Source organism: Patiria miniata, unplaced genomic scaffold, assembly GCF_015706575.1.
Source record: "Patiria miniata isolate m_02_andy unplaced genomic scaffold, ASM1570657v1 HiC_scaffold_30, whole genome shotgun sequence".
In the NCBI taxonomy this organism is placed as follows: Eukaryota; Metazoa; Echinodermata; class Asteroidea; order Valvatida; family Asterinidae; genus Patiria; species Patiria miniata.
Window position 1 is genome coordinate 6120744 of NW_024037070.1, and position 14843 is coordinate 6135586.

Below are 14843 nucleotides of genomic sequence, written 5' to 3' on the forward strand. Positions count from 1 at the left end.
TAAAAATAGAATGTGAAGCTAGACCAGTCTATACAGCGAATAACCTACTAGATACGTAACTGATCCACAATGCCTTGCGTTTCCTAATTGACAAGGTTGTTGGAAAGGGATGAGGGGTCACCAACGCCCTTGTGGGAACGAGCGAACTACGGGGAGTACCAACCTCGTCCCCAGTGCTTACTTTATTCCCAACCTCGTTTCCAATAGTAAGCCCTAGATAGGACACTTTCTTCTTGTATCCTGATTCGATACTGCAATTGGTTAGTATGTATTTATATCGTGTAGTTGGTGTTGTCATTTCCAACGTGCATTACGTGTTTTCACGATCATTGTAATTATAACGTCCACGCCTTCTCAATAATACTCTTTGCCTTTCCAGTTTGCTCATAATTATTAATATGAAATGTGATATTGCAAATTGGCGGGATAAGATTGCATTTTAACTCTGAAAACGATCATGTATTCGTAACTCACGGCGCGACGAATTGATTGTGTTTTTACCCCAGACACCGCATACAAAAACAAACACTAATGTAACGAACAGGCAAGCACCAGACTATTCCTCATTTGCATACGTGTGCACAAATTTTGCACATGCAAATGATCCAATACCAGGGTGAGAGAGCAGGTAGTGGTGAGCGCGTACTGCTAGCTCGAAACCCTGGGGACGAGGTTGGGGTGTACCGATTTTAACTAATAACCCAGGATGCATTTCGAAAAAAAATGCCTCTCGTTTTAGTGGCTCACTATAGACCATGCCACACTTGGCAACGAAACTTGCATGCTTGTTATCGTCACGTGACGCCGGTTGTACCACGCAAAAAAAAAAGCGAAGCCCGCTATTCTACATTATGTTTGTAAAACAAAATTACAGTATGTTACTTGAATGTGGCTGGCTTAAAATGTGTATATTGGGTAATACAACAGGGGGAAAATACGAGTAAGACGCTGGGTGTTTTTGAAAGGCCAACCGACAGGCACGTTTTCAAAGATAGGCCTAATTGCGAGTTTGTTACCCACTTTTTTCTACCGTTGTACCAGATATTATGGCTTGCAAACGTGAACTTAATCTTTGTGTGTTAGATTAAAAAAAAGTCTGGTGTGTCTTGAGTGTTTTGTATATACAAAAGCTTAAAGGAAAACAAATACATATAAAAAAGATACTATTATATGAATCATCGATGTCATTATAAATATATGTAAATATTTCATATAAAGTTCGGGCTCCTAAATTGCACCTCGGCCTTTGGACTGGAAGTGTATGCGTACCGTATACAATCTTGTGCCTGAGTATAATACAAGAATTGTTTGTACTAAGGTCCAAAAAAAAAGTCCGGTTTCTGGTATGCGCGAGCGTCGCCGTAGCCATGCGCGTCGGCAAAATGAAAAAGTTTTTTTTTCAATGAAAGATGATGTCTCAAAACCGCCAAACTCACTGGTTTGACTGGAATCCTGCTGCTGCACAAGTTTAAAGTGTTTTTAGATTGGGTTATGGTCGAGTATCAGCTTTATGTGGCCTCTCTGGACTCCCATATATTTGCACTAAGTTTAGTCGGGCACCATTTGCAGTCATCAGCCGACATTTGAAGCAAAAAAAAAAAGAAAAAAAGCCGCGTCGCCGCACCACTTTTTGGGCAAGCTCCATACCAGAAACCGGAGACTTTTTTGGCCTAATAGATCAGTTTAAAAGGCAAACACTCCATCTTGCAGGTCTGCAAACAACAGTAAATAAAACACTTATACTCCGTTTTGAGAGCAAGCCATAGAGGAGTGTGATCCCATCAGTTTGAAGTTATACCACTAAAATTATATCAATATCATTTTTGAGAATGCTTTTACGCTCGCCTACTTTTTCCTTTACCTGTCTTTTAATTGAACTCACTGTAACATGAAGGTTTTATAGTCCTCACAGTGTTGCAGGGAGATATTTGACGAGAATAAAAGTTAGATATGAGACGAGCATGGTACTGCTAGAATCAACAGAAACGATAAGACAGCAGACACTTCATCGGTAAATATTGTATTTGCACAATACTTCAAACAAACAACCAACAGAACGAAGCTGTTGGAGAAGATCTATTATGTTCATTCTTAACAATTATTTTGAATAATTGTATTTCAGTTTCCCTGCTATGTTGAGTGAGAAATAAAATTCTTCTTTTCTAAATAATAGATTTATTTGGCCTGCATGTTCAGGACACCTCAGTTAAACACGAATCCTATACCCGTATGTTTTAAACGTTTTTCCTTCCTCATTCACCCTTAGACGCATTGTGCTCACGTTTTTTTTTTCTAGAGGGGGGCAAGGCACACCCCCCCCGAAACCCCTGTACTTTTTGAGCATATTCTCGATTTATCATTTTTCGAGGGTGGGCAGGGACACTCCCCTAACCCATTAAATTAACAGCAATATGACTTCGTGCCTCTTTTTCTTTCCTCTCCCTTTTTTCTCCTTTTTTTATTTTGCTTTTCCGGGGGGGGGGAAGCACCCTCTTGCCCCCCCCCCCTTCGCGACGCCCATGAGTGAGCTAAAAATAATATTATTTCTCCTTTTGGTTGTCCCAGTTTGAGAAATATCGTTCAAGTGTTTGTATACTTTGCACTAGTCCACCACGTGTTTTGTGACAGCAAAACAACTATAGCTCACATAAACTCGACATCTGCTCTGCACTGAGTGGCAAGTGTTTGTCAGTATTGAGTAGTGGGACGTCAGTGGGAAGTTTAGCGGTCAAGTGACAGGTCAAGTGACGTCCACCGAGGAAGGGGAGAGCCTGGTGCTGTGGCCAACCACTGTAGGGATACGAACCCATTACCGCGCTAAATCGTTGGTCTGAATGCTGGGAGGTTCCAGAATCGAATCGTGCATGGAGACACTTTAAATTTTCCTTTTCATTCTCCAAACATTTAATATTCTGCCCTAAAATATGTTAAATCAAGTCCAGATAATCGATAAATAACCCTAACCCTTTTCCTCTCATTTGTGGCTCTGGAGGAGAACCATGCATTCCGTTATACCAACGGACACTGCGCAATATAGTCATTGACTATACTTGTTTGCAAAAAGAGTAATTGCCCCCGCCCCATTGTTTGTACACGCTTAGTCACAGTGTGCTGAAAATAGACTGCGTTTCTCACATGGGTTTTTCCCTGTATGAGAAATTAATATAATCAAGTGTTCGTAGACTTTGCACTAGTCCACCACGTGTTTCATGACAGCAAGGCTCAAATAAACTCGACATCTACTATGCGCTGTTCGTCAATATTGAGTAGTGGGATGTCGGTTTGGAAGTTTAGAGGTCATGTGACTGAACCAAGACGCGAGCTACATCAGGAAGCTTCAATTATTATCATCGACATTTATGTGCTGGTTGTCAGTGACTGCTTACAGAACATGAATTCACGAAGAAGGAACTAAATCTCTATTGCAGCATATTCCTGGAATCTTGAAGCTGCCAAGTTGGTAAGTCGAAATTAGAAATTGTTTTTATAATGGCCAAATTATTTAATTATTTATTTGATGTGTCCCTTTTATAGCTGCACGGGTTTAGTTCATGTCCGTTAGTTCAGGGTTTAAGTTCATAATGTAGGCCTATCGTTTATTTAATTGTTGCTTTACATGGGGGGGGGGGTTCGTGCATGGTTCCAACATTAAAGAATATTTCTAAATTAGTGGAAGTAAAATGTTCTATAATTAATTGGACATTTGAATTTTTTGGGGAAAACGGGGTCTCAAGCATCGTATTCAGTGTATGTGTGCAATTCTGCAGATTATGGGTTTGACTTCAATTTGAGGGGTTCCGATGTGTCTTGGTTAGACGATTGTCATCAAGTCATGTAACTGCATCACTCAACAGTAAAATGGATCATACCTGTGATGGCAGAGGTGGTTTTGTGTTTTTATTTCGTCCCTGTTTTTATTCTATGGTTCTCATTTCCGACCAACCCTTTCTTGGCTCCCGCGGACCGAAGGAAAAAAAAGCGCTCATATGCCGTCGACCGCAATAAAACAAACCACCCCCCCCCCCCGAAAAAAAACTGCTGAAAATAATATAATGTCCAATATTACTCGTATATAGGCAAATGTTCGTATCGTCCTGTAGTATGCTTACAGACGTAGATCAGCCGGTCTTCATACATGTACCCGTGTAGGTGTACACAAACATGTACACGAACATGAACATTGTACAGTCACACCCATGTACGTCATAATAAGTGCATTACGTCCGTACATGATTGTATACATTCACAATGGAGCTGTTCATGCGAAGCTTGGTGCATGCGCAGTGTACACGTACTTGCCTAGCCTGTGCAATCATGCACAGCACACATTGTAAGCAGTGAAGTTGTCATGCTCCGCTAAGCCATTTTGTTTGTATTCGACGACAGAATTTTACCAAGGTCGGGTTTTCAACAAGCCTAACTGAATCCACCCTCCTCTCAAAAAACAACTTGTGCATTAGAAATCGGAACAACTCAACAACTCAATTCCCCGTTACGTGCATCATGGAGGTGTCCATGGCATAATGTTTGTGGTTTTCAGTTAACTTGTGCGGAAGTTGGGCGATCGTGTATTTACAGTGCCTTTTTATCATTCCATAATGACTTTGGCAACCTTAAGCAGTTTTTATTGTGATGCTAATAACAACACAATTTGTTTGTCATTTTGTTTAACTTAAGTTGCCAAAGTGGTTTAACATTTTGTTTATGTAAAGGTCGTGAAAAATAAAAGTAAGAACAAGACACGGTCATACATTGAGCACTTTGCATCATTAATTTTATGTCTAGGAAAGTAATATTTGCTGGCTTTATTCAGTTTTTCAACGCCGTCATGCATATTTCGGGGCTCTGTTTTTTTTCCCTGCAGCTTACTCTGTACACTTCTTGTACGAACACGCCAACCGAACGTTTCCCATGATATGGTCCATGGCTGGTGAGTAAGTTAAGGATTTTGTGTACAGCTTGTTACAACTGATAATGCAGTAACCAACGGATAATGTACCACTAACCGATAATAAAATAAACCGATAACAAAAAAGGACTGATAGTATAGGAAATGTTGCTACACCAGCAGTCATTTTTTGTTACATTATCGGTTACAACCGATAATGTAACAACAATTGACCGATAGCGTAGTAAATTGTACTACATTACCGGTTAATTTTTGTTACATTATCGGTTAGTGATACAGTATCGGTTAAGTCTTGTGACATTATCGGTTGGTGATACATGTTCCGTTGGTTACTACATTATCAATTGTAACTCAGCTTCGGGTCATAATAGTCTCATGGACTGTGCAGTGTACAATTTATAGCATATAGGATCATTTGCATTTATCCCAAAGTAACCTACCGAATGATTATCAACAAGCTTACTTGAATTAAATATACCACTTAACAACAAGAAAAATATTCCGTCTGGCTTGCTGTCATTTAGAAGAAATGAAGAAGTGTTCCACGCCAGTCAATTTACTGATTTTTTTTTGGAATCGGGCCTAGTTATAATAACGAAATCATTTGTTTCGTGATATCAAAAGGTTGTGCATTGTTTTTCACTGTTTTCTCGAAGAGTATCCACTTTGCTGAAACCTCAACAGGTTAGGTTTTGAACAATCGTCTTTGGATTTTGAATGTTGATATTATTGGAAACGAGCAAATAATCCTATATGCATTTAAAAAAGTACATGCCTACGCCTCACTATTCCACATACATCGGAATACCGCTACTCCGAGCGTAGTATTAACCGAAATGAATATTAGAATCCTTCATGTGAATCTATTGAAAATTTGGCAGGGACATTTCAACATTTAATACTTATACTGCTTGTAATTATGGGTGCTGTTTACGTTTACTTTGTACACGGACAGCCAAAGACAAGTACGAATGCACATTAAGTTAATTGACTCAAGGTGGATTTCAATTATCATTTTAGCTCCATGCTGTGATCACTCATGAGACCCTGCTGAACTCTTCCATTGTTCACAATTCGTCCTCGGAAAAAATAAAAAAAGGAATTTTTCCTAACACACCCTTACAAAAATCCCATGGTGGTTTCCCATGGGATATCGTCATGGGAAATTGTCATGGGAAATTGCCTTGGGGTTTCATCGGGTTTGGGACACCATAATCCAATATGGAAATATTCCATGTTGTGCCCATTAGGCATTTTCCCAACGGAATTACATGGTTAATCCACCATGTAGCATGGGAATCTCCTATGTTATGTCCATGGAAATCGCCATGGGAAATTGCCTTGTGCTTTCATGGGGCTTTGGACATCATGACCCAATATGGAAATCTCCCATGTTATTCCCATGGGAAATTTTCCTTGGGGAATTACATGGTTAAACCGCTATGTAGCATGGGATTTTTTTTCTCATGCTACATGTTTCCATGTTTTTTTTTCCATGAATGATTTCAGAATCCCTTATCATTTTTTTCCTGGTACTTTTCAAAGTAACTTTCTATATGTAAGATATTTGCTATTACGTTTTAACACCATGTGATTATACTGTGCACCCAATGGAGAGTTTTCTCATCACGCGGGTACTACGATGGGAATTGTCCCATGTATCCTATAGGGAGTGTCTAAGCACTTGATGACCAATGCATACATTATAGCTCTTACACCACTTTTCACTTTTACCATATTATCACCATGTTCTCAATTCATTTTTATTCATAAATGTTGCCAATCATAATAACAACTGAACCAACAATTTATCCATAGTTCTTTAATATGCGCATTTCCCACATAAAACAAAATACTGTATGATTCATTTGACTTCACTTATCACCCCCCCCCCCCATTTTTTCAGTTTGAACACTCATATTTGTCACAATTCTCACAAAAATGTCTCATGGTGTTTCATTGGTAAAAATACGCAAAGTGCATGCATCCCTGAAACTATAAGGAAAGCCGTTTCGGAAAGGGAGCAACCTTAGGCCAAAAAAAGTCTCAGGTTTCTGGTATGCGCGCGTCGCCGTAGCCAATGCCATGCGCGTCGGCAAAATTAAAAAAAAAATTTTTTTCAATGTAAGATGATGTGTCAAAACCGCCAAGCTCACTGGTTTGACTGGAATCCTGTTTTTAAGTGTTTTTAGATGGGGTTACGATCGAGTATAAGCTTTATGTGGCATCTCTGAGCTCCCATATATTTTGCACTTAATTTAGTCGGGCACCATTTGCACACGGTGTTGTAATTTTCGTAATTGTGCGTCTGGCAGCCAGACTGAGGGAGGGATGGTTTTAATAGTTTTAAGGGGATCAAAGCGTCATCTGCAACATCATAGTCAGCCGACATTTGAAGAAACAGAAATAGGGGGGGGGGGGGGGGGGGACCCGCGTCGCCGCACCACTTTTGGGTAAGCTCCATACCAGAAACCGGAGACATTTTTTGTTTGGTCTTAAGGCCGTTTTATACTCGGCGCGAAAGCGAATGTGAATCACGGGGAGATTACGCGCTGGGAATTCGCAAAAGCTGAACACATTCCAATACCAGCAAATAGTTTCGCTTCCCATTCGCATTCGCGTGTAGTATGAATCGGCCTGATGCGTACAGCATAACCACAGCGTGATTGCAGGCTTTTCCGCTCTTTTCCCCAGTTTTTGGCAGGAATCAAATCTGCGCATCAGTCCATAGATTTCCTGCATGGATAGTAAAGAGCAACGGCAATCCGTTTTCAAACGGCTGGGCAAACCAACAAATGCCAAAGACAGCAGACGTATATTTGAGACCTCTGGCAGTCCAACGTACCGTGAGTATCAAACTGAAAGCGTTTGCGACTCCAGCGTGCCATGCCACTCGGGTCGCTCGGAGAAACAGCTTGCAATGTCTTCCAGGAAAAGGCATTGCACGAAAACCATTGAGGATGATGGCCAATTGGGGAGGGGTTTGACATCCTCGAAAAGACCAAGAGAGAGCCACAACAGTGGACACTTTGGAGACCACTGGGGCAACAGAAGGCTATCGGATGACAGACCTGGTTGCTCCTTCTGGGACGAAAGGAGCAGGGGTAAGAGTGACAGCAGGAGTCCTGGACTACTCCAGGGCACGTATGACCAACGTGCTGAGAACCGTAAGTGGGAATCTGCCACTCGAAAACCACCGAGAGGTAGCAGGCAAGAGGAAAAGTCTCGTGACCAAATCAAAGAGCAAACTCGCCGAGATTTGAGACAACTTACATCGCTCGACACCGGTACGAAAATTGCTTCCTGGCTAGCCTGTCGTCCAGAATGCCTCGCGACAATAGTCGGAATGGAGGAGATGAGCGAGGATGACATGGAGAAGCTTCTACGAGTCCTGGCAAGAGCTTGCACAGAAGGCACATACTTCCAAAGCATGCTTAAGATAGTGCTAAATGCAGTTGCAGACTCCCAGTTCTTCAAAAAGCACCTACCTGAGTGGATCATGAGGATACGATTTAGCGATAAGTTTGAGACAATAGTCGGAGATATATGTAGCCTCTGCTCTTCGATCCTTCAAATCTTTCCAAAGCAAGCCGTTCACGTAGCTTTGGTATTGAGTCTGTTGTATGCCAACTATCACTCACAAATGAAGCAAAAGGAATGCTCATCAGGTGACAACATGCTCGATAAAATCAGAGAACTTATCGATGACTGCAATGTCACTCTATCCGAAGTCCAAGACATGCAAAAACACAAAGCACTCAACAAGTTCAGAAAGATGTGCATAATTCCTGATTTGGACGAGATACGCATCGACGTTAAGCCGATCCTGAATCCAAATTTAAAGCACGGGGCGTATGACAGCGTTGACTCCTACCTCGATACGCAGTTCCGTCTCCTCAGGGAGGATTTTGTGGCACCTTTGCGAGCTGGAATATGTTCCTTCATCAAACAGCAGCAGGGGGAGTCCGCGCAGAAACGAGTAGATGACGTCCGAGTGTATCGCAAAGTCCACATCATGCAGCCGGTCTGCGGGTTGGATGGCGTCTCATACAGCGTCAAGTTTGATATCAGTGGGTGGAATCCTCGACGGTTAGCCAGTCAAAAGATATTACGCTACGGCTCTCTGGTGTGTCTGTCAGCTGACGAGTTCATGAATATTTGCTTCGCCGTGGTCACTAATCGAGATCAACTCGCTAAAGGAATCGTCGACATTCACTTTCAGGAAACTGTCACTGACTGTGATGTATATAACACTGAATACATTATGGCAGAATCTGATGCCTTCTTTGAAGCTTACCGCCCTGTACTTAAAGGACTGCAGCAAATTACACAAGGGACTCTGCCTCTTAAGAAGTACATCATTGAGGCGTCTTGCCTCGTTTCAGCACCTCAATTCCTCCAGGATGCGCCACAGGCAAATTACGACTTGACGTCTCTCTTCAAACCAGAGTGTGCGTTTCAAGCACTTCGTCGTAGTGCAAGAATGAGCAATCAACAAATCATCAGTGATCAGACACCTCCTCCACACTCTCCGACACGTTCCCCAACAACTTCTTCTTCAGACGAATCAGCTCCTTGGAGGAGTTCCGCATACACCCAACCGTCGTTCGGAAGTGTGTGGACGTGTTATCGTTTCGATCAAGAAAAAGGGAGAAAAAATAGTGAAAAGAGAGGAATAAGCAATCTTTGCGAAACAAAGATATTAGAGGATTCATCTAATCCTGGCCAAATACCGATTCGTAGATTCGAGGCATGGCCTGGCGAGAGTGTTACCTGTTTAGACGAGTCACAGAGACGGGCCGTTTATGCGGCTCTGACGCAGGAATTGGCAGTGATACAAGGTCCGCCCGGAACGGGGAAAACCTACGTAGGACTGAAAATCATGGAGGTCCTCCTCAACAAACGCAACCGTGATGTATGGTCCGGCGAAAAGATCAAGAGGCCTATCCTCGTCGTTTGCTACACAAACCATGCGCTAGACCAGTTTTTGGAAGGAATACTTCAATTCGAGGGGGATGTTGTCCGCATTGGTAGTCGAAGCAAAAGTCAGACACTGGAAAAGTACAACCTTAAACATGTGAAGCAACAAAAATTGCAGGCAATCGATGATGAAGAACGACTGGACATCATCAAGGACAAACTCAGGCTCTTGAGAAACAGGGATGCTTGTAAGCGTTCAATCGAAGACAAAGTGAGAGAAGCGTCTGCTTTCACTAAGGCTGTGATAGGCTTTAAGAAGTTGGAGCGTGTTATGACTCCTCGGCACATTCAAAGTCTTTGTAGTCGACCAATCACAGATTCGGCCATCATTTCGCACTGGCTTGAACTGGAGTCTTTCCTGTTGAATTATTCACGATCTAGACTTCACCTGGAGCAGGTCCGTGGCCATCAAGATGATGTTTATCAGGAGGATTTAGACAGTGAAGAGGAAAGAATGCTGGACGATGAACTGGACGGTACATCTACCTTCACACGGATAGCTAAGAGAGGAAGTGTGACAGAGCACACAGGCGGTGATTTTATACTGGAACAGTTTAAGATTGTGGTGGAAAGGGGGGAGGATGGCCCAAACAAGCAAGATAAGCTGAAAGCATTACAATATATAGAACGACACATGAGAAGCACCGACAGGTTGAGCCAGAATGAGGCCAATGAGATAAACGATGTCTGGAATCTTCACATTGAAGACAAATGGAAGCTTTACAGGCACTGGGTTGACATGTATCGTACTGACTGCTTAAACGCGACCTCCAAACCTACACAAGAGTACGATATCTTAACGCCAGCAATCAAAGAGATTGAAAATGTCGAGGTGTGTCGTATCCTGAGAGACGTGAAAGTGATTGGCATGACCACGACCGGTGCTGCCAAATGGCAGTCGGTGTTGCAGCAGGTCGGGCCCCGCATTGTTGTGGTAGAGGAGGCTGCTGAGGTGATGGAGGCACACGTCATCACCACCCTCAGCCAGCATTGCCAGCATCTGATACTTATTGGAGATCACCAGCAGCTGAAGCCGAACCCTGCTGTCTACCGTCTGGCCAAACAGTATAACCTGGACATTTCCCTTTTCGAACGACTGGTCAACAACAACTTCCCGCTGCAGACCCTCGCTCGACAACACCGCATGCGTCCTGAGATCTCAGAGATTATGAGGAATCACTTCTACAAGGACCTGCAAGACGATGACTCGGTTCTTGGCAAGGAAAAGGTACGTGGAATAACAAAAAATATGTTTTTTATCAACCACGGGTTCACCGAGGATAGTTGCGATGACGGGATGAAAAGCCACTCTAGCAAGCACGAAGCTGATATGATAGTAGCTCTCAGCAAGTACCTTCTTCAGCAAGGCTACTCCGCCTCACAGGTTACTATTCTAACCGTATACACAGGTCAGCTGCTGTCTATCAAGGCCCTTTTACGTGACGATCCAAATCTAGACGGGGTGCGCGTGTCTGTAGTGGATAACTACCAGGGAGAGGAAAGTGACATTGTCTTGCTCTCTCTCGTCCGAAGTAATGACGAGGGCGTCATCGGCTTCCTCAGCACACACAACCGCATCTGCGTCATGCTTTCGAGGGCCAAGCTGGGGCTCTTCTGCATCGGGAACTTCGACCAGCTGGCTGCTAAGAGTGACAAGTGGAAGGCGATCACGGGTGAAATGAGAGAAAAACAGCTGCTTGGCGACAGTCTTGTCCTGGCCTGTTCTGTTCATCCCGAAGTAGAAACCAAGGTTGCCTGCGCTGCAGATTTCAAGAAGGTACCTGATGGTGGCTGCACTCGGCCTTGTGAGTTTCGCTTAACTTGCGGTCACGTCTGTACCAGATCATGTCATCCAGACGACCGTTCACACACGAGGTTTGTGTGCCGTAAACCATGCGAGAGAGCATTTTGCGAGGCAAAACACAAATGTCCGAATTTGTGCGGCGAGGAGTGTCCAAGGGTCTGCGAGCACACTGTCGTTAAGCAGCTTCCTGGATGCGACCATTCAGCTAAGATGAAATGCTTTAACAATCCAGCCTATTTCGACTGTGTTGAGAAGTGTGGTAAACAACTTCAATGCGGCCACACCTGCAGAAATAAATGTGGGCAGCCATGTATCGACAGACGTTGCGTGGAGAAGGTTTTACGTTCTGATCTGCCTTGCGGTCATCAAGAGATGATGCCGTGCTCTGACGATGCTGACCAGTGTCCAGCTCTTTGTGGCAATATTCTGGCGTGTGGTCACAAATGTCCCGGTAAATGTTCCAGCTGTCTTGGAGGAAGACTACACGTGTCTTGCAAGCTAAAATGTGGTCGAATTCTTGTGTGTGGGCACAAGTGCCGATTTCCGTGTGCCAGCAACTGTCCACCTTGTCAAGCCAAATGTGAGAATCGATGCATTCACAGCGAGTGCAAGAAAAAATGTTGGGAGCCATGCACACCCTGCCAGGAGCCCTGCAAGTGGAAATGCCGCCATCACAAATGTGGCAAGAAATGTAGTGAACCGTGCGATCGGCCACCGTGCGATAAGCCATGCATGAAGCGGCTCCGTCCTATAAAAAAATGCGGCCACCCCTGTATCGGCATGTGTGGTGAACCCTGTCCCACCAAATGCCGTGTCTGTGACAAGAAAGAAGTCACTGAAATTTTCTTCGGTTGTGAGGACGAAGATGGTGCCACCTTTGTGCAGCTACGCGACTGCGGTCACGTCATTGAAGTGTCCGGTCTGGATCAGTGGATGAAACAAACAGACCATTCACCCTCGGAGTTTGCTGATGGAAACGATGCAGATAGGCCGGTGGATGCGGAGGAGCCTACCTCTGTGTCCATTCAACTGAAGTCTTGTCCAAAATGTAAAACCCCGATCAGACGAAGCACACGTTACGGCAGTATCATCAACAAGATGTTGGAGGATATTGAGAGGGTCAAAAGTCAAGTCATTGGGGAATCCGACCAGAACAATCAGAGGAAACGAGAGATCAAGTCAATGCTGTCGGAAGTCAAAGAAAGTCGTCCTTTCAATGAAAAGTCCGTGGACACCATTGCTAAACCCCTACGATCCGAATCGCCGTCTCTTTACGAACTGAACCTGCTTCACAATCAAACTAATTTCGCAATTGAAGTCGTGAAACTCGACAAGCGACTCGCCCAGAAGGTAATGGAATCACTCTTGTACCTCCAGACAGCGACGAACACCAAACAAGTCGCACGTCGGCTGTTCAATCCAGCGAGACCTTTTCGAGGCACTGAGCAAGAGCTGCTGGATTTTCCCAACGAACTCCGGCGCCTCAATCTCTGCATCGATGCATGTGAGTTCACAGATGTCCTACAGACGTCGCAGAGCGGTATTGAGGAATTAAAAAGTCAGATGAAGAAAGTCAATCAACTGCTCCTTAGTGGCAAGCCACTGACTTCAGACGGCGAGCTGGAAACCACAGAGCTCTTGCAGAAGATAGGAAAGAGTGTGGGTGGTTTGGGCGTCAGCGAACAGACGAAGGTCATGATAGTCAAGGCGATGGGTCTGTCGAAGGGTCATTGGTACAAATGCCCCAATGGGCACGTATATGCCATCGGCGAGTGTGGTGGAGCCATGCAGAGCGCCAAGTGTCCCGCGTGTCAGGCAGAGATCGGAGGTGCGAGCCACCAGTTGGCTAGTGGTAACAGTGTAGCCTCAGAGATGGACGGGGCCCAGTACGCGGCATGGTCGGAGCAGGCAAATCTTGCCAACTATGACCTCTAGAATACACAACTCGACTTACCAGTAAACGGCCAGTTAGTGTTTGCTTAAATGTTTAATTTCAATTTGAAGTGTAAAAAAAACTCCTAGCTGCAAACCCGATGTAGAGGTTCGTGGTTGTTATTCATCAGTCTTCATCAAGAAAATAGTAATGATAGATACAAAAAAAGCAAACAGAACACTTGAATACTTGATACCTAAAATTCACTTGTAGTAACGCTGTAGGCTAGACTGATGATTCCTCTTGCTTCAATTTTGTCCTATTACTGTTTTCAGTTCAGGCAAGGACGAAAATTCCGGAGGATGGGGAAGATATCCTTCCCCAACTTTTGGACCGGGGGCATTGGATCATCCAGGGGGGGGGGGGGGGGGGGGGGGAGTGGGGGGCAGATTTTGTAGTGAAGAAAAACATGCCGATTGTTGTAACTTTGCAACAGTCCAAGTGTATTGAATAGTTTTGAAAGACATACAGAACAAAAGCTTTAAATGCACCGTTTATGGTTTTGATTCAAGTTAAAGGTCAGAGAACACAACTTTGCATATAAAAGATATACAATTGTATCTTGAACAGCGCCCCTAGTGACATGCGGTTTCAAGCTCCCCGCCCGTCCTTCCCCTCGAACCCCCACCCCCACCCCACCCCGCATGTCGAATTTCCACGGCCGGGCAATTTTTTTGATTTTTGGTCATCCCCCATCCCCCCACTCGCCGATACGGATTTACGTCACAGAGTACAAAAATACCGTTTTCCATACTTATACAAACAAAAAGATTTGTATTTTCTTGTCTATCATTTTATATTTTCCTTTTTTTGTATACGCAATAACACTTTCTTTTGGTGACTTTTAAACAAAGTCTTGATAAATATACTAGGAAAACGTACCAGATCCCCCTGCAAGTGTGCCAATGGTGCATGTATAACTCTGTCAAAGCAACTTGTATTGAAAATCGTCAGATAGGGTGCCTGTTTTGTATTAAGATTAATTCAGTAGTAATTTTTTTTTTTGGAGAGTGGGGCGGATTAGGCAAGATGGCATCCCCAGAAAGAAAGTGTGGCTGCTCGATATATTTTGCTGTTGTTGATAAACTATTCCAAAAAAAACCCCAAGGAATGGATCCAAAACGACAAGCGGAGTTATAATCATACGAACAGGTGTCTTTCACGAAAAACATTATTTAAAGATCAGCACACGTTCTCTTTGACCCCTGGGTCCATTT

General features: G+C 43.8%; 1 protein-coding gene across 1 annotated transcript; it reads left to right on the top strand.

Moving 5' to 3' along the window:
• Window positions 1-7608: 7608 nt before the first annotated feature.
• Window positions 7609-13719, top strand: LOC119739138 (NFX1-type zinc finger-containing protein 1-like). Its single transcript, XM_038213966.1, has one exon. The coding sequence runs from the start codon at window positions 7650-7652 to the stop codon at window positions 13626-13628; it is 5979 nt and encodes a 1992-aa protein (XP_038069894.1). The 5' UTR covers window positions 7609-7649; the 3' UTR covers window positions 13629-13719.
• The last annotated feature ends 1124 nt before the right edge of the window (window positions 13720-14843 follow it).

Excerpts from the sequence above, each read along its gene's own strand:
- LOC119739138 (XM_038213966.1), top strand. The coding sequence starts at position 7,650 with ATGGATAGTAAAGAGCAACGGCAATCCGTTTTCAAACGGCTGGGCAAA.